Below are 21,997 nucleotides of genomic sequence, written 5' to 3'. Positions count from 1 at the left end.
AGATGTTAGCTGAGGGCTGGTCTTCCTCACACACACACACAAAAAAGAAATCATTAGTTTAGATCAGTGTTTAGATCAGGGGACATTTGGCAATATCTGGACATGTTTCTGGCTGTCACAACTTGGAGAGCGGGTATGCTACAGGCCAGAGATGCTGCTAAATGTCCTACAGTGGACAGAACAGGACTCCATAACACATAATTATCCAGCTTAAAATATTGGTAGTGCCGGCTTTGAGAAACCCTGATTTAGATCTATTAGATCTCCTAGATTCCATAAATTGGCTGATATACATGTTGCTATAAAGTTTAAAGACTAAGTTTGGACTGAACCACTAACTTTTTTTAACTTCTGCTTCTGAAATGGTGTTATGTGTGAATAGAATCACAGGGAGGTGTCGATATAATATTGCATTATTCTTTTTTTTTTTTGAAATATCACTATATAATTGATTTTCTTTAATTTTTAAATTTTTAATATAATTTAATTCTTAAATTTTGTCACACAGCGAAGACATTAATGAAACCCTGTGAATTGATTACCTAGCTTTAACAGTTACCAAGATTTTACCATTCCTTAATGTTTTTGGAGTGTTTTGAAGCAAATTCAGTGTGTATTACATTTTCTCTGATTGTGTCACATGTCTTTTTGAACTTAGAATAATTCTAAACAAAGTTTAAATGTTGAATATGATTGGTGCTTAAGTTTTTCTGTAACAGTATCTCCCTCCCTTTTAAAAAAATCCATGTATTTGTTAAAGAAACAGTCTCATTTGTTCTGGAGACTTTCTCACATACTAGCTTGGTTGATTGTATCCTCGTGGTGTCCTTTAGCATGTTTCTCTATCCCCTATTTTCTTTATAAATTGGTAGCTTTAGAGGTTTGATTAGATTCAGGTTTTTTTAAAGCAGGAATATGTCTAGTATAATAAAGCAGGTATCTACATACATGTAGCCACCTATCACCTTATTTTATATGTCATGTATATTATAGGTTGGTATATATGCATATATACACTTAACGTACGCATGCACGAACATGAACACATAAATTTATATTGCTCCACAGTAGGTGGGCACTTGATAACAGGCTATCCATTCTTAGTGATAATACCAAACTGTGTACATGTTGTCAGATTGATCCATCATGTTTCCCTTTCAACGTTTCACCTAATGTTTTCATTGCAGGTTAGCAAAAATAATGATTGGTCTTAAATTATTTCCTCTGCAATACCATGTGACCAAGTTAATGTTTCATTTACAAACCAGTATGTCTTGATTACTTGCTTTGTGCCTTTCAGGGCAGGGAATATTTTTGTTGTGTCAACTCGGTTTGGCTAGCACAATGCTTTGCACATAGTAATCATGTCCTATCAGTGGTTCTACACCTTGGCTCTGAATTAGACTCACTATTTAAAAGTATACCTGCCTGGTGGCATAGCAGTGAAGTTTGCGTGCTCTGCTTCAGTGGCCCAGGGTTCACAGGTTCAGAGCCTGGGCGCGGATTGACGTGCCGCTTGTCGAGCCATGCTGTGGCGGCATCCCATATAAAGTAGAGGATGATGGGCACAGATGTTAGCCCAGGGCCAATCTTACTCAGCAAAAAGAGGAGGGTTGGCAACAGATGTTAGCTCAGGGCTAATCTTCCTCACACACACAAAAAATAAAAAGTGTAGATCTCCAGGTTCCACCTCCAGAAATTTGTAATTTGATTAATCTGTCAACCTTTGAGTTGGAAGAAAACAGGCTGGCAGAGAAAAATGAATCTGTCTTCATACACTTTAGATATTTTTTGAGCAAAGCATTGTTTTAAGTAATTTTTATATTGGTATGCATTTGATTCATTTGTGTAGCTTTTCAAATTTAATTTTAACAGACAATCCTATGGTTTACAGTTTAAAAGGAAAAAAAGAGTATAACAAAAATTGTCACTTCCACCTCTAGCCACATCACCCCCAAGTCATCTGGTTTCCCTTACTATAGCTGACCAATATTATTTTCTTATTTATCCCCAGAGATTTTCTGATTATATAAACAAATATCTCTGTTACTCCCCACCCTTTACTCAATAGATAGATAGTACTTTAACTAGACACACTGTTGTGAATCTTACTTGCTGTCTCTACCTCCAGTATCTTGAGTTCATTCCCCATCGGTAGTTAAAGAATTTTTTCATTACTTAATGGCTGTTCAGTATTTTATTGTTATATACCCAGTTCTCCATTGATACCTAGGTTGTTCTTTTGCTAATGCAAACAATGCTGCAGTGAATTGCCACTTAACTGCAGTGCAGTTCTGCAGACTTCACAAGTTAAGGGCTCGGTCCTCCACCAGACTCTCCTCCCTTCGGACACCAGCTACAGCTCTGGGGTTCCCAGGCCACCCACACTTCTGACCAACTGGCTATAAGTTTGGGGCTTCCTACCACCACTTCAGGTTCGATAATTTGTTAGAACGACTCCCAGAACTCAGGAAAGTGCAGTACTTATGATTACAGTTTTCTTATAGCAAGAGGGTAGAAATCCAAACCAGCGAAAGGGAAAGACACGTAAGGTGAGGTCTGAGGGAGTCCCACAAAAGTTTCCATGTCCTCAGGACATGTCACCCTCCTAGCATATTGATGCTCAACCAAGCTTCAGTGTCAAGATTATTTATTGGGGATTCAATTTATATGTATGATGAGTTGAGTCATTGGCCACATGATTAAGCTCATTTTCTAGCCCCTCTCCCCTCCCCAGACGTCAGGAGGTCAGGAAGTCAGGAAGTCAGGCTAATATCACATGGCTCACAGTCCCAACCCTCTTATCACATGGTTATTCTTTGCAGCATGACCATCCCCAATCTGGAACAATCTAGGGGCCTACCATGACTCACGTCATTAGCATAAACCCAGATACGGTTTTAGGGGCTCACCATGAATAGCAAAGACACTTCTGTTACTCAGGAAATTCCAAGGATATAGAAGCTCTCAGGTACCCAGGACAGAGACCAGACAAATTCTTTATTACATAACACCTACATATATCGCTTAGTTCATGTGCAAATATATCAACTGTAGGGGAAATTCCTCTCCTCCTCCCCCTTTTTTTCCCAATTTCACATGATTTAATAATCAAAACCAGATAAAGCTATGCTTGAGTAGTCTTTCTCCCACTTTGTGTCCCATAAGTAAAATTTGTGCAGCCCACTCCAAATGAATAAAATGTTTGTTTTCCCTGTATTGTTAATGTTTCTATATGCAAATAAAAACAAATACAAATATGTCTTCTGTTTCTCTCTTTGTTACACAAAAGGTAGCATACTGTATAGTGTAATATAACTTGCTGTTTTCACTTAAAAAATGTATATATTTTTACTGGAAGTGTATTTCCATATCAGAATATGCATTCACAATTTGCTAGATATTGACAAATTGCTCTCCTACAAAGATAATATTAATATTTCATTCACTCTAGGACCTACACAGTTTCAGACCACTTGATCTTTGCCAATTTGAGAGACGAATATTGGTTTATCCATGTAATTTTAATTTGATTTCTCTTACGAGGTTGATTATCTCTTTATATGTTTAAGATACCTTCGTATTTCCTTTTCTATGAATTGTTTGTTTCTATTCTTTGCCTGTTTTTTTTTGTTTTTGGTGAGGAAGATCAGCCCTGAGCTAACATCCAATGCCAATCCTCCTCTTTTTTGCTGAGGGAGCTTGGCTCTGGGCTGACATCTGTGCGCATCTTCCTCTACTTAATATGGGACGCTGCCACAGCATGGCTTGACAAGCGGTGCATCGGTGCGTGCCCAGGATCTGAACCTGTGAACCCCAGGCCGCCACAGCGGAGCACGTGCACTTAACCGCTACGCCGCCAGACCGGCCCTCTTTGCCTGTTTTTATAGTGGATTATGTTGTTTGTTTCACTTTGTAGTTAGTCTTTTCAGTGTAGAAATTTAATATTTTAAGTGGTTAAATTTATGAATGTTTTTGTCTTCTTTATAGTTTTCTTTATTTTTATTAAAGTATAATTTAGATATAGTAAAATTTACTCTTTAGTGTACAGTTTTGTGGGTTTTTACAGATGCATGCAACCATGTAATGACTACCACAATCAAGGTATAGAATACGTCCATCACCCCTAAAACTTCCTTTGTGCCCCTTTCTTTTCATCCCCTCCCCAGGTCTCCACCTTTTAGCAACTAACCTCTTTTCTGTCCTTACGATTTTGCCTTTTGCAGAATGTCATAAGAAATAGAATCATTCAGTATGTAGCCTTTCATTTAGCATAATGCATTTAAGATTTGTCTATGTTGGTGTGTTCAGTCATGGATTGTTTCTTTTTCTATTACTGAGTCGTATTCTGTTATATGGATTTACCACAGTTCATTTATCTGTTCTCTAGTTGAGTGAGGGATGTTGGGGTTATTTTCAGGTTTTGGAGATTATGAATAAAGCCAGTATAAATAGTCACATGCAGATTTTTTTTGAGCGTAAGTTTTTATTTTTTTGGGTTAATATCTAGGAGTAGGATTGTTGGGTTATATGTTAACTGTATATATAAGCAACTGCCAAATTGTTTTCCAAAGTGGCCATACCATTTTGCATTCTCACCAGCAATGTATGAGAATTCCAATTGCTCTGAATCCTCTCCAGCATTCGGTATTATTAATTTTTTTAAAAAAGTCATTCTAGTAGGTACATAATAGTATCTCATTGTGCTTTAATTTGCGTTTTCCTAATGATTGATGTCTATATATTTTCACATTTGTATACTTTCTTTGGTGAAGTGTCAAACTGTTGACATCTCTTGCCTACTTAAAAAATTGTGCTTTCCTATTATTGAGTTATACAAGTTCTTTGTTTATTCTGGACATAAATCCTTTGTCAGATATCTGATTTGTAAGTATTTTCTCTCAGTCTGTAGCCTGTATTTTCATTCTCTTAATGATTTCTTTCAAAGAGCAGAAATTCTTTATTTTGATAAATTTTAATAAATCAGTGTTTTTATCTATGAATTGTACTTTTGATATCATCTGTAAGAGATCTTTGCCTACTCAGCGGTCACAAAGGTTTCCTTCTATATTTTCTTCTAGAAAAAAAATTTTTCTTTTCAGCCTGAGAAAGATTAGCCCTGAGCTAACATCTTTGCCAGTCTTCCTCTATTTGTAGGTGGGATGCCTCCACAGCATGGCTGATCAGTGGTGTAGGTCCGTGCCCGGGATCTGAACCCGCAAACCTGGGCCATTGAAGCAGAGCATGCAGAACTTTAGCCACTCAGCCATGGGGCCAGCCCCTTCTAGAAATTTTATAGTTTCAGATTGTACATTTAGGTCTGTGATCCATTTTGAACTAATTATTGTGTGTGATATTAGGTAGAGGTCTGTTTTTTTTTTTTCCCCCCCAAATGGATTATCCAGTTGTTCCAGATCGTTTGTTGGAAAGATTATATTTTCTCTGTTGAATTGACTTTGCATATCTGTCAAAAATCAATTGACTATGTATGTGTGGATCTATTTCTAGACTCTTCTGTTCCAGTCCATCAGATCTCTATGTCTATCCTGCTTCCAATATCATATTATCTTGATTACTGTAGCTTTCTAGTAGTGTGAATCCTCCAACTTCATTCTTTTTAAAAATTGTTTTGGCTGTTCTAGTTCCTTTGCCTTTTCATATAAATTTTTGAATCAGCTTATTCATTTCTGCAAATACCACTGGAACTTTGATTGGACTGCATTGAATCTATGGATTAAATGAGGAAAAATTGACATTTTAACAATATTGAGTCTTCCATGAATCCATGAATGTGGTATTTTTCTTCATTTATTTAGATCTTTGATTTCCTTTATCAGTATTTTATAGTTTTTAGCATACAGATTCTGCACATATTTCATTAAGTTTATACCTTAGTATTTCTCTTTGGGGGATGCTAATATAAATGGTACTGCTTTTAAAATTTTGATTTCCAGTTCATTGGTAGTATATAGAAATATAATTGTATTCTATGACTTTGCTGTAAACTTACTTATTAGTTCTTGCAACTTTTTTGGAGATTCCATGGGATTTTCTACATAGACAATCATGTTGTCTGCTAATACAGGCAGTTTTCTTTCTTTCCAAATTGTGTGCCTTTTACTTCTTCTTATAACCTTATTGCAGTGACTAGGCCTTCCAATATGATACTGAATAGGAGTGGTGAGAATAGATATCCCTACCTTGTTTCCTATCTTAGAGAGAAATTAGTCAGTAGTTTCCTGAGAATTTTATAGTTTAAACACATACATCTCAGTACTATGGTGATCACTTAGCAAACGAATCCTATTTAATTTCATTTTCCAAATGGCCTCCAGTTTTCTTGATATCGTTAATGTACCATATGTATTTATGTCTGTGTCCCTCTCTCACAGACACATACACTAATATCAAAGCACTATTGCACTGCTTTGCAGTTTACTTTTTACTTATCTTTCTCCCTTTTTAGAAGACGAGCATTTTGAGGAGAATAACAAGTGGTGTCTATCCTCAAGGAACTTACGTTATGAATAATTGGTGTTAGGTTGGATCTATGAAATTGCCGATGTTAATTTTTAACCTGTAAAATCTTGTATCTAGTTGGAACAAAAACAGAAAAACAAGAAAAGAAAATGAAAATTCTCTTCTGCCGGCAAGATCCAGTCATCAGTGTGAGAAATGTCCATGCATGACAAATTATTCCTCACTGTTGGGTGCTAATAATAAGCACAACCATAGAGCTGGATATTCTGAGGTAAATGAGATACAACCCCTGCCCTTGAAGGAGATGCTCACGCTGTGAAAGACTGGTCTTTTACAGTATTCGGATGTGTTTCCTCTATGGTTAATCTGTCAATGTATGCACAAATTTAGTCTCAGTTTGAATCCATTCGTGATCCTAGCCTCATGCTCCTTGATGTCTTAGACTATAAGACACTTTGGCAGTGATTTCTACAAATAAGTTACTGAGAGGTTTGACATACTTTGCAGTGTAATAATTTTGTGGTGAAAAGATACTCTACGTACATTTTTCAGTTTGATAGAACTTTTAGTTATTTCAGTCACTTAGTATCTTGTGGGTTGAATAAGCAGAGTAGTAAATTTGAGGGCACCAAACATTTTTCCTTTTGAAATAACTTGATGTTTCAAAAGAAGAGAAAGACATTAAGGCAATCATAATACAAAAAATAAAACTCGGTTGCATTTCCTTACTCTGATGTTTTTGTGTATTTTTTTTAATTGTAAATTATATGTGGAGGGAAACTATATTTTTGTGTTATATTTATTTGTATGATATTTAGACTCTGAAGCTGGTCTTTACTACCCTGTCTTACAAGTCTGGGAAAAGGAATGTATGAGAGATTTTGTGTAAGCTTCATGAAGCCAGAAACTATTTCTCTGTTTATTGCTGTATTCCTTGTACTTATTAGCACATAAGTAGTTATTAAATAATTATTGAATAAATATTCATGGGGGTGGGAGGCTAGGCTAGCTGGATTTGGTTACAGTAAGAAAATAATTTTTACATGAGATATATAAATAGTAGTTAGTACAAATGAAAAAGTTATTGCAATTACATGTTGCTTGATAAGCATCAAAAGTGTCACATAGTTTTTGAGGCAATTAAATTGTATTGGTAAATGCTATAGTAACAGAAGGCTCTTATTTTCAATCAGGAATTTGCTCATGATATTGTTTTGAGCTTGACTATTAACAAGATTAAAATATAGCTATTAAAACCTATAAAGCATCATCTTTCATTTGAAACTGTTGTTTAAAATACATGACTGAGGGAAGACTACCTTTATATTGGTAATAATACAATAGATAGCAGTACTTAGGAAATTAACTTTCTTTTGTATTTGCTGCCACCAAATGGCAAATTAATAATATTACTATGGCTGTTGCATTAATATAGTAGAAGACATAGTAAAAGTAATGCCCCTTTAATATTTTTTTAACGAGGTTAATTTGTTCATAAAGAGTTTTGACGAGAGGAGAAATAAGAAATTTTAATATGTTTAGAACTGTAGCTAACTTTCTTCTACTGGAGTGGATAGGATGGTTTCTATCTTCTAACATACTGGAAAGCCATATTAGAACATAGCAGTAATCATTATGACAAAGATGATAAAAACTGATGATTCTTTCAGACTAATAAAATGTGGTTGACAGCATACTTTTATACAGGAAATTTAATTCTGGCGTTTGTTCTTTCTAGGTAATTGCACCTGAGAATTATGACTCTAAAATATTTTAGGCTTAATTTTATTTGAAGATAAGCCATTTCACTAAAAATAACTGTTGGGATATGATCCTGGAAAAATTATTATATAAGAGTAAAATAATGGAAGCAACCCAAATGTTCAATCTTAGGAAATTGATTAAATACATTAAGGTATTACTTTTTGAATGTAATGTTATATAGGCACTGAAAGTGTTATAGAAGAATATTTAAGAACATGGGTAAAGGTCCACATTGTTAAGTGGAGGGAGGTGGGGAGAAGCAAGCTACTAAACAGTATATGTTTTATCACAATTTTTTTTAAAAGTACATATATAGAAAAAAATTATCAGTGTTTATCTTTGAAAGATATTATTGTGATTTCTTAAATTTATGTATTTCTAAAATGAACATGTTTTAAATATTCAGAAATTATATAGATCGAAGATTTTCTACTTTATAGACAGTTTCCTGGGTTAAGACATCACCATAGAATTATTTGATTATGTTATAGTGAGTATATTTGAATATTTTTTTTTTTTTTTTGGATTAATGAGAATATCTTGTTGCTAGCAATTTTAAGAATCAAACTCTACTTTCTGAGTCTCTTCTGAGAATCCAACAAGGATTGGTTCATATATAAAGAAAACCTTAAAAAAACTCTGTCTTGTTACACAGATTAATAATTTTCTTTCTTGTTTGAGGATAAAACTAAGTTCTGAATAAGTAAGATTTTGAATATTATCCAATAATTCAATGTTTTATTAAGGTACTAGTTATTTTTATAACATAGCCCTTCATTTCTAGGGTCAGCATATTCTTGCTTTTGATATCTGTTTTCTGCTACAGGCCTGAGATTGGAATTGAAACAATACAACTACTGCTTCCACCAGAGGAAAATAGTATGGGAATTCCTATTATGGTAGGTTATTTTCCGGTAGTCTCTCTGCAGTGATATAGGCAGCTCTTGTAATTTGTTAGTTTGTTGCTATTTATGCCTCCTCATAACTTAAACTTAGCTTTTATGCATAACTGGTTTCTGACTTGGTGTCAGCCAAAATCCTTTGTTGTAGACATTTTGTTTATAAGTGTGGTGGGCCCTCTATTGGTGGAACGCTTAGTATAGCAACTTAATAATTCAAATAGATTTTCAGTGGAGGGATCTTACAAGTCTAATTTAAGATCTCTATGTTGTAGCTTGGAGAAGAGAACATTAAAGAGCTGAAAATAATAGTACTGCAAATAGTTTTAGTTTATCCTGAAAAACTAACAAATTACTAAATGTTGTCATCTTTCTCTTCTTGTCCAGCTGTATGCATCACCTTGCTCATAGCTTATAGCTCATTCTCTTACATGTTACATGTTTGTGATGCACACAGTAAGCGTTATCAGCCATTTAGTAATCACTGGGGAACCTCAATTATGTGAGTGACTCCTGTGTTTTTAGTGAAAGAGTTAAAAAATCCCATTAAACCTAGAGATGTTAGACTGGGGCACTAGTGAAGACAATATAAGGTAGCTTAATATCATTGTCATTGTTTGTTAGTCTTCTTGTGTGAAATTCAAACATAGTGAAAGGTAATGTGGAAAGGAAGAAACTGTAGCCTAGTAATTGGTTTCTTTACCATTTACAAGCTGTAACTTGCTGTACTTTTTGTTAAATATTTTATGATCCAAACAGTAATACTGTTTGATATTAAGTAGACTTGATGCACAGTTGTTTTAAAACAAAAAAATCACTCTTATTGTATTTTTGTTATAATTTGTTCGTAGTTAAATTGAACTTTTTTTTTTTTAAAAGAAAAGGAGATGATTAGAAAGCTGTTATGTTGGAAGCTGAAAGTTTTTATCCGTCTATATTCTGGTAGGAGGGGAGCAAATTATTGGGAAAACATTATTTATTAGGTCGTGTTCTTCAAATTGCAATAATTTCAATCACATGTAAGATTCATATTCTCTTTAGGAATTCTGTATGAATTAACCAATTGTGAATCTTTACCTGAGCTTTCAAGATTATCTACCAAGTTATCACTTACAAAAAATATACATAAGATAACTCTCATTTGTATTACCTGGAGTGGCTCTTGCTGACTAGAATTCCACTGGACATTCTACCCCTCACATACCTTATTTCTGTTCATTATAAACCATTTTATGACCTCTGGCTTAATAAAGGCTTTAGATAAATCTTGAAATACTGTTATCATAATTCAGTCAAGCATTTGGGTAATGGATAGGCAAGTCAGAAAAAGAAAAAAACGTCAAACGTTAAGATAGTAAGGATAAGATCTGATTGGGAAAATGGTAACAATAGCAGACACCATCAGTATCACATAGCCCATTTATTTTTTCTTTCCTGGTAATGTATGTTGGAGACCATGCAGAGTCACAAATTTAACTACTTTTGCTACATGATCACTGTATAAGTTGTAATTTTCATCTTTTACCACTGGGTGGTGCTTTTGCATTGGTTTCTGCAAACTTTCTAAATGTACATAAGGAACTATTTTAAAATTCAGCATAAAGAACAATGAAATTAAGATAGTGATATAGTTTGTAATATAGATGGGCAAATTAAAACTAGTGAAACATAACTGTCATTTGTGATATAATATGCAATTTAATTATTTTTAAAAGATAAATTCTTTTGTATGAAATGGTTAAGAGCTATGCCTGACTGTGTTTTCTAATCTTCAATCCACCACATTAGAAATATTTTAGATGCACTGATTTTTTAGATGGTACTATAATTTAAATGACATTTAAATAAAACACAGTTTCTTAATTTGTAATGTTAAAAAAATGTATAGATAGCTCAGGCTTTTAAAATTGTCCTTGATGATTATTTCATCTTTTTCTCCTATCCAGTAGCCATCCAGACTCCTTTCATTGAAGGCTTTTATTTCACAAATATTATATTCAGATTCTTTTATTAGTTACCAAATGACTTTTTGATAGTTATCCTGCTTGAATGAATTGAATACTTAGATCTATAAAATTTACTTGAGATTATAACAAGATTGTGGAGATCTCAATTCAGGGGAATAAAACTCTCATGTAATAAAGCATTCATTTATATTTTAAAAAGCAGAGTAAGTACAGGTTCTAGAACACCAGTGTCTATAAACACCTTTCTTTGAGGCCTTCTTTCTCCGGTCCAGTCTGTCATTTTTTCCTTTCCTTCCTTGAAGGATTATTTATATAAACACAAAGTTCTAAAAACAAGCATCTTAAATTACCCCTTCTTGTAGCCTGCTCTTCACTAGCTATTTGATAGCTTTTGAGGTATGAATTTAGAGATTGTTGTAGCTCAGCAAGTTTAAAGTCTCAGCAGCCTTGGTCTGCATTCACTGCCCAACTATTCTAGGTTCTCTGGCGTTGTGGCTTAAATGGCTTTAGCTTTGCAGGTTTGTTTCTTAACAACCTAAGCAGTGCTCAAGTTTTGGTCCTAACTCTTATTACTTATTGGAATGTGAACTTGTGTCATTTAACCCCTCTAGAACTTATTTTTCTTACCTCTAAAGTGGTTATTGAGTTTAGGAAGTCATAACTAAGGAGGAATGTTACTCAGAAAAAAACAAATATGTGAACATAGGAAGGAAAGGACAAATTACCCATAATCCTGCTACTGATCTAACTGATGTATTGTTGTTGCTTTAAAAAAAATCCTTCTGATCTTCATTATTTAACATAATTAGAATCATATTGTTTATAGTGTTGTGTTCCACTTAACATTTTTATGAGTACTGTCCCATGTTTTTAAAAATTCTTTAAAAATTTGGTTTCTAAATATCTTTGTTTCGTTCTATGATATATACTATATTTTAAATCATTGTTCATCATTTAGGTTGTTTTTAATGTTTTGTTATCAATGATGCTTCAGTAAAAATTTGAACTGTACATGGGGCACTATACGTGGGGCAAGGAGTGGGTGGTACTTTGGCCAGTCATGAGTCTCTTGTATATCTCTGGACCAAATGCACTCCATAAAGGAAGGGATTATTGTGAAAGAACCTGTGTCTGCTCTAAGGATGAATAGAGCTGGAGAAAGAAGAGCCAAGAGTTGAGAGACTAGTTAGGAGATGGTTTTGATAACTTAGGTGAGGACTGAAGTAGGTCTGAATTAGGTCATTATGAGGGAAGACAGTTCAGGAAAATTTTAGATAAAATGCCTAGAACTTAGTGACTAACTAGAAGTGGGAGGTGAAGTAAGAGAAGGCTTCTAGATAATTCTTTTTGTATTCTGGGCTACTGTGTATATGATGATGCTGTTCCTATTAACCCACCTGGGAGTTTCAGAAGAAGAACACTTTGGGGGAGTAGACTAGAGATGATAAGTTGAAGTTTGATAAGCTGAGTCTGAATAAGGAATATACAAGTAAAATGGCCCAGTGAGCATTTGGAAGTTGTATCTGGAGGTTAGGAATGGAAATAAAGACTTGAAAGTATCACATAGGTGATGGCTGATATTATAGAAATAGATGAGATTGTCCAGGAAGACATTGTAGACTGGGAGGAAGAAAAGTAGCCTGAAAGGAAAGCCAATATTTAAATATGGCTGGTGGAAGAGAAGCCAAGTAAAAGGGGCCAGAAAAGAAGGTTTAGAAAAATAGGAGAAAATTTTATGGAAGTAGCAAGGAGAGAGTTTAATAAAGATCATTGGTATCTAGTATTGTAGAGTAGTTGGGGAAAAAATGAAGATTTTGCAATAGGTTATCTTTGTGACTTTCGAGCAATTCAATTCAGTGGTGAGTACGGAAGTCAGATTGCATGCAGTAGAGTGAAACAAGTAAGAAATGGAGTGGTACCTTGTTAAGGAGGCAGAGAAGTTTTCTGTAGGCCAGGAGGAAGGAACACAGACAGCAATGAGGGATAAATCGAAGTGATATAAGAAAGATATAAGACTACGAACTCATTGAGGTTTGGTACCTGGCATGTAAGAAGTCTTTAATAAATGACTACTGAATGAATGAAAGATCAGAGGGAAAAAATTGAAAATACAAATATGTTTGGAGGTAAATTAGAAGGAAATTGAAAGAATTCATCTTGGTCGTCCTCTTCCTCTCAGAGCTAGAATGATAGATAATGCCTCCCCAGTTTACTTACCTTAAAGCATTGCTGTGAGGAACCAGTGTGAGAATAGATGTGAAAGCATTCTTAAACTAGGAAGTACTGATACAAGTGGAAGGGAGTAATGCTTTTCCTTTCTAGCACCTTAACTTTGAAAGGGACTTCAAATCAGATGATATTGGGTTCTCACCAATCAGAAATCCCGTTTGCTTCCTTAACAACTGCCAATTTAACTTCTCTTAGGTCTGTGATGTGTAAGAAGAGCCAGGCTTTGGAGACAGATGGGCCAGAGTTAGAATCCAGCTTTCTCCACTTCTTAGCCACACAATTTCCAGTCTAGACCATATTTTTATCTGTGAAATTGGAATTAAAAACTACTTTGCAGGCATGTTGTTAAAACTGAGTACACATAAAGTGCCTAGAACCATCACAGGTATTCAAGTTACCTGGGATGTTCATCCCTGCCCCATATGAGCAGCCAGTCTTGTTTCATCTTCAGATAAAATAATGCTATAAAAAGTACTATATCGGGCCGGCCCCATGGCTTAGCAGTTAGGTGAACGCACTCCACTGCTGGCGGCCCTGGTTCGGATCCCGGGCGCTAACCGACGCACCGGCTTCTCTGGCCATGCTGAGGCCGCATCCCACATACAGCAACTAGAATGATGTTCAGCTATGACATATAACTATCTACTGGACCTTTGGGGGAAACAAATAAATAAATAAAATTAAAAAAAAAAGTACTATTTATATTGAACCAGATTTTATCTTCCTGCTTGTTATTATTCATTGATCCTGGTTCTTATCTCTAGAACTATGCAATTTGGTATCTCTTCACAATGACAGCACTTCACATATTTTAAAGCTATTGTATTCTCCCTGGCTCCTTTTCAGACAAAACACCTTTAGCTTCATTGACACTTAGGAAATGGTTTTAGATCCACCAGCATCTTGGCTACCTCTTTGAATGTCTTCTAGTCTCATTACTCTAGATGCGGTTTGACCTATATCTAGTAGTTAGCCTTACTTTTCCTAGAGGAGAAAAGTGAAATTAGTAGGAAACATTTTTGAGATAAAACTTTCATTTTAGTTGGTCAAAATTAAAGTGTAATTTTACTATTTCGTAAAGTATACTGTTCTCTTTTGTCAATGGCAGTTATAAAATGATGCCTTATTAAGGTAAATTACTGATGACTAATTTTTTTCCCTTTTAAAAATAAATCTCTAGTGCCCTCAAAGTATCATCCAGTGTGTTGTGATTAATTCATAATGGTGGGGAAATTAAACTATTGAAAAAAAATGCTAAGATTTAATTTTTATATGTAGTACATAGCGTACTGTTGGTTGTCCACTCACTGGCCATTACTCGCCTCCTTCCCTGCAGGCCCCCAGTTTTGTTTGGATGCCTACCTCTATCCTACATGACTTGGAGAAATCTCTAATAGTGTAAGCTAATCATGGTAATCCTACTCTGCCTACTAGTGATTTGTTTAGGAAGGGACATGTGAGCCAAGTTTGGTCACATGTCAGAGAAAGTCAGCTTAGGTAGCTCCTAGGAAAGTCTTCCTTGCACCTAAAATGAGACATAGAAGGAAACTCCCCCTTCTGCTGGACAATATGTGTCTGATATGATGCCTTGAAGTATGGCAGGTATCTTGTGATTATGAAGGGAATTATCCTAAGGTCCATGATGAGTCTGACAGAAAAGTTGGAAGGAGCCTAGGTGTTCTATGTGATAGCATTTGAATAACTGAATCAATCACCTTAAAGCCACCTTATTTCATTTCTTGTTGTTAATGATGATAAGTCTCTTTATTGTTTAAGCCAGTTGTGTGTAACATGCTATTTTATTTAATTTTAGGCTAGTCCTAATATTAAGATAGTCTGTTATGTAGAAAAGTAGACACACTTTGTAGAAGGCCCATTAAGATGTAATGATGAGCCTTATAATTATAAGATCACAGAATTATATTGGGGTCAAAAGTTTCATAGGTATTCTCACAATACTGAATGTTCTGATTGTGAACAAGACAGACAAAAATTTTCTGTAATACAATAACTTATAGCAGGTTTAACTACGCAGTCAGTCAAGAATGAGCCAGTTATCAATTCTGATAAGAGCCCCTTCTTTCCATTTAAGAAGTTAAAAATTGACTACATCTAAAAAAATTGACGTTGTTTTACTCTGTAGTACAATTAAGTATAATCATGGCTTTTTACAGGTTTATCAAGGGTGTGAAAATCGATTTATGCAAAAAGAATTCCATGCCTGAAACACATTAGAAACACCCTTTCCTTCTTTAAACAATAGAAGCTGCTTTATAAAATTTTAGATAGCACTCTAATAAAGGGAACTAAAGAATATGAAAAATGTTCTAAACTGTCTGAGTCATCACTTGGATTTTAAAATAGTTACGTTCAGTATTTTTGTCTCCACCCTTCTACGGTTTAGAACGTTGTGAGTCATTTTCTTTAGTATTTCCCAAATGATAGCTACTTTGAAATGGAAGTGGCATATGCAGTCCCAGTTTGTGTGTGAAGTAACTAGCGTACACTTCAGCTACTGTTCTTACTGTACTTGTGGGAATTCCTTGGACGTCTCATGTAATTATTGCTTATAAAGGTAAACATTGGGTAACCATAGCAACTTATTTTTAAATTGAACATTTTCTCCCTTCAGCTTTTAAAGTGCAGTAACTTGATACTATGTCTACCCCCTTGTTACCACATTGTAGAAACTAGAATGAATTGCAGATAACTTTTCTTCAGTCTTTTTTAAAGAAAGGCAGGAATTCAGCCTGAATAAAACAAAAATTTTACACTCTACTAATTTGTAATATTGGGCCTAAGTTGTCTTTGATACAGTTGCTGAAAGAGTATTAATTATGCAAATAATAATGTAATTACATTTCAGAGCATGTGTTTATTCTGAGCCTGGTAGGACATAAATCATATGCCAGAGGTGCTGCTAGTTAACATAAATCCCAGCCAAAAATTATACTAATAAGAGACAGATCAAATAGGATATTTGAAAGTAACACAGCTTAAAAAACTGATTCAGTCAAGCCTTCAATCCAGTCTGAGTGATGAATACTTTTTCTTAAATTTCAAACTTCTTGAGATAATCAAATTATGAAGAAAATAATCTAACTTTTTAAAATATTTCTTAAATACAGTACTACATACTTGACAGCAAAGGAGGTTTTTTCCCTTTCTCCCTTAGTTTTGGCATATTGGCTATATTCTAGAAAACTACTTGTATAGTCGTTTACATATATTTGGCTTGTTAAAATTTTTTCCTTGCATACTTTTCAAAGGAAATAATTATTTCTCTCAAGACTCAAGTCTGGAAACAGTCATTTAAATATTGATTTAGGCGTTAGGTTCTAAAATCTAAGTCTTAAATCTATACTCTTCCCAGAAGCCCATTCTGTCTCCTGTCTTAACTGAAACTAAATGTTTTTATAAGTACATGCTTCTCCAGAGGTCTTCTCAAGTGTTAACTGTTCCTTTGCTCAAAGCCAGTTATCTTAGGAATGTGTGTGTGTGTGTGTGTGCACGTGTTGGGAGGAGGAAGGAAAACAGAGTCATCATTCTTCTAGTCTTCCATTATAGCTATTAAAATGTCATTAGTCTACCTACCTATAAAAACCTTCCTTCTTTTGAGGCACATGCCATCTGGCTAGGTGACCCTTCTATTTCGTGTTGCTGTTGTCTGTCAAATCTCACTCCCAGCTTCTACGTCTGGATCATAGTTGTCTCAGTCATCTAAGTGATTTCATTTGTTTATAGATGACATTTTGAACATCGTACCTCACAATTGAACAGCTTCCACACCAGGTGATCCTCTCCACTTGGCTCTAACCACATATTCCAGTGACCACATTCCACAGCTTGTCTCCTGTACTGAAATACCTTCAGTTCTGTATTTTTGTTATTATCCGGCTTAGACCTCACAACCCGATACTTTGAATTGCTAAACACTCGCTCCTACCCCTTTTCAACTTTATCCTTTCTCTCCCACTTTTTAACTTAACCGACATCAACCCTTCCCTCCTGTTTCAGAGGACAAAGATCCTCTCTTCATAACTTAAGATAATTTTTCCACATCCATTCTAGAGTCGTCGCCCACCCCCGCCTTTTCTACATCTGTGTGATCTTCCTTCACCAATTATTTATTTTTTTTAGTTATTCCCTTTTCCTATGTCTTTTCTTATTTTTTTGACGATATGAAGTCTTCCAATCCATGAACACAGCATCTCTTTCTATATGTCGTTTTTAATTTCTTTCATCTATGTTTTGTAATTTTCAGTTTACAAATCTTTAACTCCTTAGTTAGGTTTATTCCTAAGTATTTTATTGTTTCTCATGCTGTTGTAAATGAAATTGTTTTCTTAATTTCCTTTTCAGATAGTTCATTCTTAGTGTATAGAAACACAACTGATTTTTGTGCATTTTGATTCCTGCACCTTTACTGAGTTCGTTAATTAGTTCTAATAGTTTTTTTTGTGGAGTCTTAAGGATTTTCTACATAAGATCATGTCATCTGCAAACAGAAATAGTTTCACTTCTTCCTTTCTGATTTGGATGCCATTTATTACTTTTTCTTGCCTAATTGATCTGGCTAAGAATCCCAGTACTATGTTAAATGGAAGTAGTGAGAATGAGCATCCTTGCCGTGTTCCTCATCTTCTAAGAAGGAGTTTTAAGTCTTGCACCATTGAATTTGTGGCCTTTTCATATATAGCCTGTATTATGTTAAGGTAGTTTCTTTCTATTCCTAGTTTGTTTTGAATTTTTATCATGAAAGGGTGTTGAATTTTGTCAGATGTTTTTTCTGTATCTATTGAGATGATCATGTGATTTTTTTTTTTTTAATTTTTATCCTTCATTCTGTTAATGTTGTGTGTTACATTAATTGATTTTTGTAAGATGAACCTTAATTGCATGCTAGAGATAAGTCTCACTTGGTCATGGTGTATGATCTTTTTAATGTGCTGTTGAATTTTGTTTGCTAGTATTTTGTTGAGGATTTTTGCATCTGTGTTTGTAGGAATGTTGACCTGTACTTTTCTTTTCTTGTAATGTCTTTATCTGGCTTTAGTATCAGGGTAATGGTGACCTCATAAAATGAGTTTGGAAGTGTTCCTTCCTCTTCAATTTTTTGGAAGAGTTTAATTAAGATTGACGTTAATTCTTTAAATGTTTGGTAGAATTCACCAGTAAACCTATCTGGTCCTGAGCTTTTCTTTGGAGGTTTTTGATTACTGATTCAGCTTCCTTCCTAGTTATAGGTCTGCTCAGATTTTCTATTCATGATTCAGTCTTGGTAGGTTTTATGTTTCTAGGAATTTATCCATTTATTCTAGGTTGCCCAACTTATTGGCATGTAATTGTTTATAGTAGTCTCTTAGGATCCTTTTTTTCCCCATGGCATCAGTTGTGATGTCTCTTCTTGCATTTCTCAGTTTATTTATTTGAGTTCTCTTTTTTTCTTAGTATAGCTAAAGGTTTGTCAATTTTATCTTTTCAAAAAACCTACTCTTAGTTTTGCTGATTTTTTTTTCCTATTATTCTGTTCTCTATTTTGTTTATTTCTACTCTAATCTATATTATTTCCTTCTCTCTGCTAACTTTGGGCTTAGTTTGTTCTTTTTCTTGTTTGCTTGTACCTTGAGGTAACCTAACCTCAAGTTAGGTTGAGATCTTTTTTTTTTAATGTAGGTGTTTATCACTGTAAACTTCCCTCTTAGTACTGCTTTTGCTGTATCCCGTAAGTTTTGGTATGTTGTATTTTCGTTTTATTTGTCTCAGGATATTTTCTAATTTCCGTTTTGATTTCTTCTTTGACCCATTGGTTGTTCAAGAGTATATTGTTTAATTTTCACATATTTATTAATTTTTCAGTATTCTGTGGATTACTAATTTCATTCCTTTGTGGTCAGAAGAGACATTTGGTATATTTCAATCTTCTTAAAATGGTTAAAATTTGTATTACAACCTCAGATGTCATCTATCCTGGAGAATGTTCTGCGTGTGCTTGAGGAGAGTGTATATTCTGCTGCTGTTGGGTAGAATTTTCTGTATATGTGTGTTAGGTCCATTTAGTCTATAGTGTGTTCAAGCCCACTGTTTCCTTGTTGATTTTCTGTCTGGATGCTCTATCCTTTGTTGAAAGTGGGATATTGAAGTCAGCTACCATTATTTTATTGCTGTCTGTTTCTCCCTTCAGTTGTGTCAATGTTTGCTTTACATATTTAGGTGCTCTGATGTTGGGTGCATATATATATTTATAATTGTTATATCTTCCTGGTGAATTGACCCTTTTGTCATTGTATAATGTTCTTCTCTGTGTCTTGTGACAGTTTTTGACTTAAAGTACTTTGTCTGTTATAAGTTTAGCCACCTCTGCTTTCTTTTCATTACTATTTGCATGGAATATCTTTTTCTGTTGCTTCACTTTCAGCCTATGTGGGTCCTCAAATCTAAAGTGAGTCTCTTATAGAGAGCATATAGTTGGATCTTGTTTTTTTTAACTACTCAGCCACTCTGTGTCTTTTGATTGGCTAGTTTAATCCATTTACATTTCAAGTAATTATTGATAGGGAGGGAGTTACTGTTGCCATTTTGTTTATTGTTTTCTATCTTATAATTCTTTTGTCTCTCTTTTCCTGTCATACTGTCTTTTTTTTTTTCATTGATTTTTGTGTATTGATATGCTTTGATATCTTTTTCTTTTGTGTTTCTTCTATTGGTATTTTCTTCTTGCTGATTATATGACACTGTGCTAGGGGTAGAGATTATAGTGAGAGGGGGTCTCAAGTTTTACCATGGACTTCAGTGTGACTGGTTTTGCACTCTCCCAGGATATAGAAGCCTCTCAGCTAGTTTCTGGATTTCTTACAAAGGGAATTGGTCCATGTGTTGTTGATGGATCATTTTGTCCATGGGCTTCCTATTCCACCATCCTGCTGAGATCACTCTCCCTATATCTTTCCTTTTTGAAAATCAAGTTCTTTAGCCTTCAACGTGTTTATCTTCATCTTTATCTTTTTTGCTTAATCCTTTTTGAGTTAAATATTGCTCAATTTATTCTTCTTCACAGCCAGACTTATTGAAAAAACCTAATCAACACCACCACTTTTGGTACTTCCCTTTCACGAATCAACCTACTCTTATTAGAAAAGGGACATAAAATCATGAAGTGTTAGAACTGAAAACAGCTATCAAAATCATTTGATCAGTTTCATTTTCTTCAGCAGTAAAATGAAGGTACCTAAAGAAATGAATGTGCTGACAGATAGCTAACTGACTTTTGTTAACTTCAACTTATGAAATCTATATGGAATCTTAACGTATAGAAAGAGGCCTCTGAATAATGAAGAAAATGGCACCTATGAAGTTCATATACTTTGTGTCATAAGGAAATATGTTGTTGCCCTCAAGCCAGGGTTAATATTGTGATAAAATTAGAAAAGCATGTATGTCTTTTGAGGGAAGAGCCAAAGAGAAAAGAGAGAGAACTAATGAACTGTTCAAGTTACGACAGAAATATTTAGGAAAAGTCGGCTAAGGCCTCTAGGTCCTAATGTGGCTTTTTTACTATAGAACAGACTAACAATGTATATTTGTATAAATGAGTCAGAGCCACCATAAAAATTTAAACTATGTTCTTTTCCTTAAGACAGTAATGTAGATATTTTAGGTTTCTGTGTAGAACCGTTAAATTGTTAAAAAGTTAGTCCTTATAGGTCTAAGTCAATGTTGTGCAATATGATAGTCATTTCCCAAATGTGGCTGGCTAATGTAACTGAGAAACTGAATTCTTAATTGAGTTTAATTTTAATTTAAATAAAAAGCACCTGACTTTGTTATTGGAAAACTTTTAAGTATATTTGGAACAACTTGAGCACATGTGTTTACATCCTCAACTGTAAATTTTATGAAATCTAATATAAATCTGTTACTTCCAAGGAAAATTTAATCTTTGCATTGAGATATGTTCTAAGTATGAAATACACAACAAATTTTAAAGATTTAATGAATGTAAAATATCTGATAACTTTATATTGATTACAAGCTCAAATAATATTTTGGATATATTCCATCATATAAAATATTGTTATAATTAATTTTTCCTATTTCACCATTTTAAAATGTGTTTACTAGAGAATTTAAAATTACATATGTGACTCAGTTTATGTTTCTATAAGATAGCACTTGTCTACCCTTTGGGTAGCAAAACTATTGTTCTTTCATTGTAAATAGTTTTAGTGTTAAATAGATATAGTGTTTCAACCATTTTCTCAGAAATGTGATCATCAACAGTAAGTTTTGATGTTAAATGTTCTAACTAAGTAGACCATCAATTTCATTGAGAAAGTACCCTTCCAGTAAATTAAAAGAGGAAAAAGTAGCAACAATGAAGTTTATGGATAGCTTTATAAAAGTCATTGTTTTTTTTAGAGAATGGACGATTGGAAGATATCTTCATATATCAGTTACAATTAATAAATTCATATGCTGCACTCTTACTAGTAAGTGAATTAGAGGCAGGTATAATCTGTACCTCTTCTCTAGGTCTTCTATATATACTGCGTTTTACTGTCTTTCGTATTCTTACCCTCATACTGGTTAGTTTTTCTTGTTATGATATAGTACCTTATTTAGTCTACATAAGTTCTTTTTTCCCCCAGCTTTATTGTG

General features: G+C 34.2%; 1 protein-coding gene across 6 annotated transcripts in view; it reads left to right on the top strand.

The window, feature by feature from the left end:
* Window positions 1-21,997, top strand: part of ANKRD28 (ankyrin repeat domain 28) — a 181,296-nt gene that overhangs the window by 37,358 nt on the left and 121,941 nt on the right. Inside the window, exons 2-4 of one of the 6 annotated variants that reach the window (XM_058553509.1) lie at window positions 6,598-6,751; window positions 8,219-8,395; window positions 9,071-9,143. The exons of 2 other annotated variants lie outside the window; for them this stretch is intronic. In XM_058553509.1, coding sequence (XP_058409492.1) covers window positions 9,126-9,143 — 18 coding nt within the window. In that variant the 5' untranslated portion in view covers window positions 6,598-6,751; window positions 8,219-8,395; window positions 9,071-9,125. The remainder of the gene's footprint in view (window positions 1-6,597; window positions 6,752-8,218; window positions 8,396-9,070; window positions 9,144-21,997) is intronic. 3 more of the 6 variants (XM_058553519.1, XM_058553537.1, XM_058553528.1) reach the window with 3 other exon arrangements.

This window comes from Diceros bicornis, chromosome 2 (assembly GCF_020826845.1).
Source record: "Diceros bicornis minor isolate mBicDic1 chromosome 2, mDicBic1.mat.cur, whole genome shotgun sequence".
Lineage (NCBI taxonomy): Eukaryota > Metazoa > Chordata > Mammalia > Perissodactyla > Rhinocerotidae > Diceros > Diceros bicornis.
Note: the sequence above shows the minus strand (reverse complement) of the source record. Positions and strands in the feature narration are given on the sequence as shown.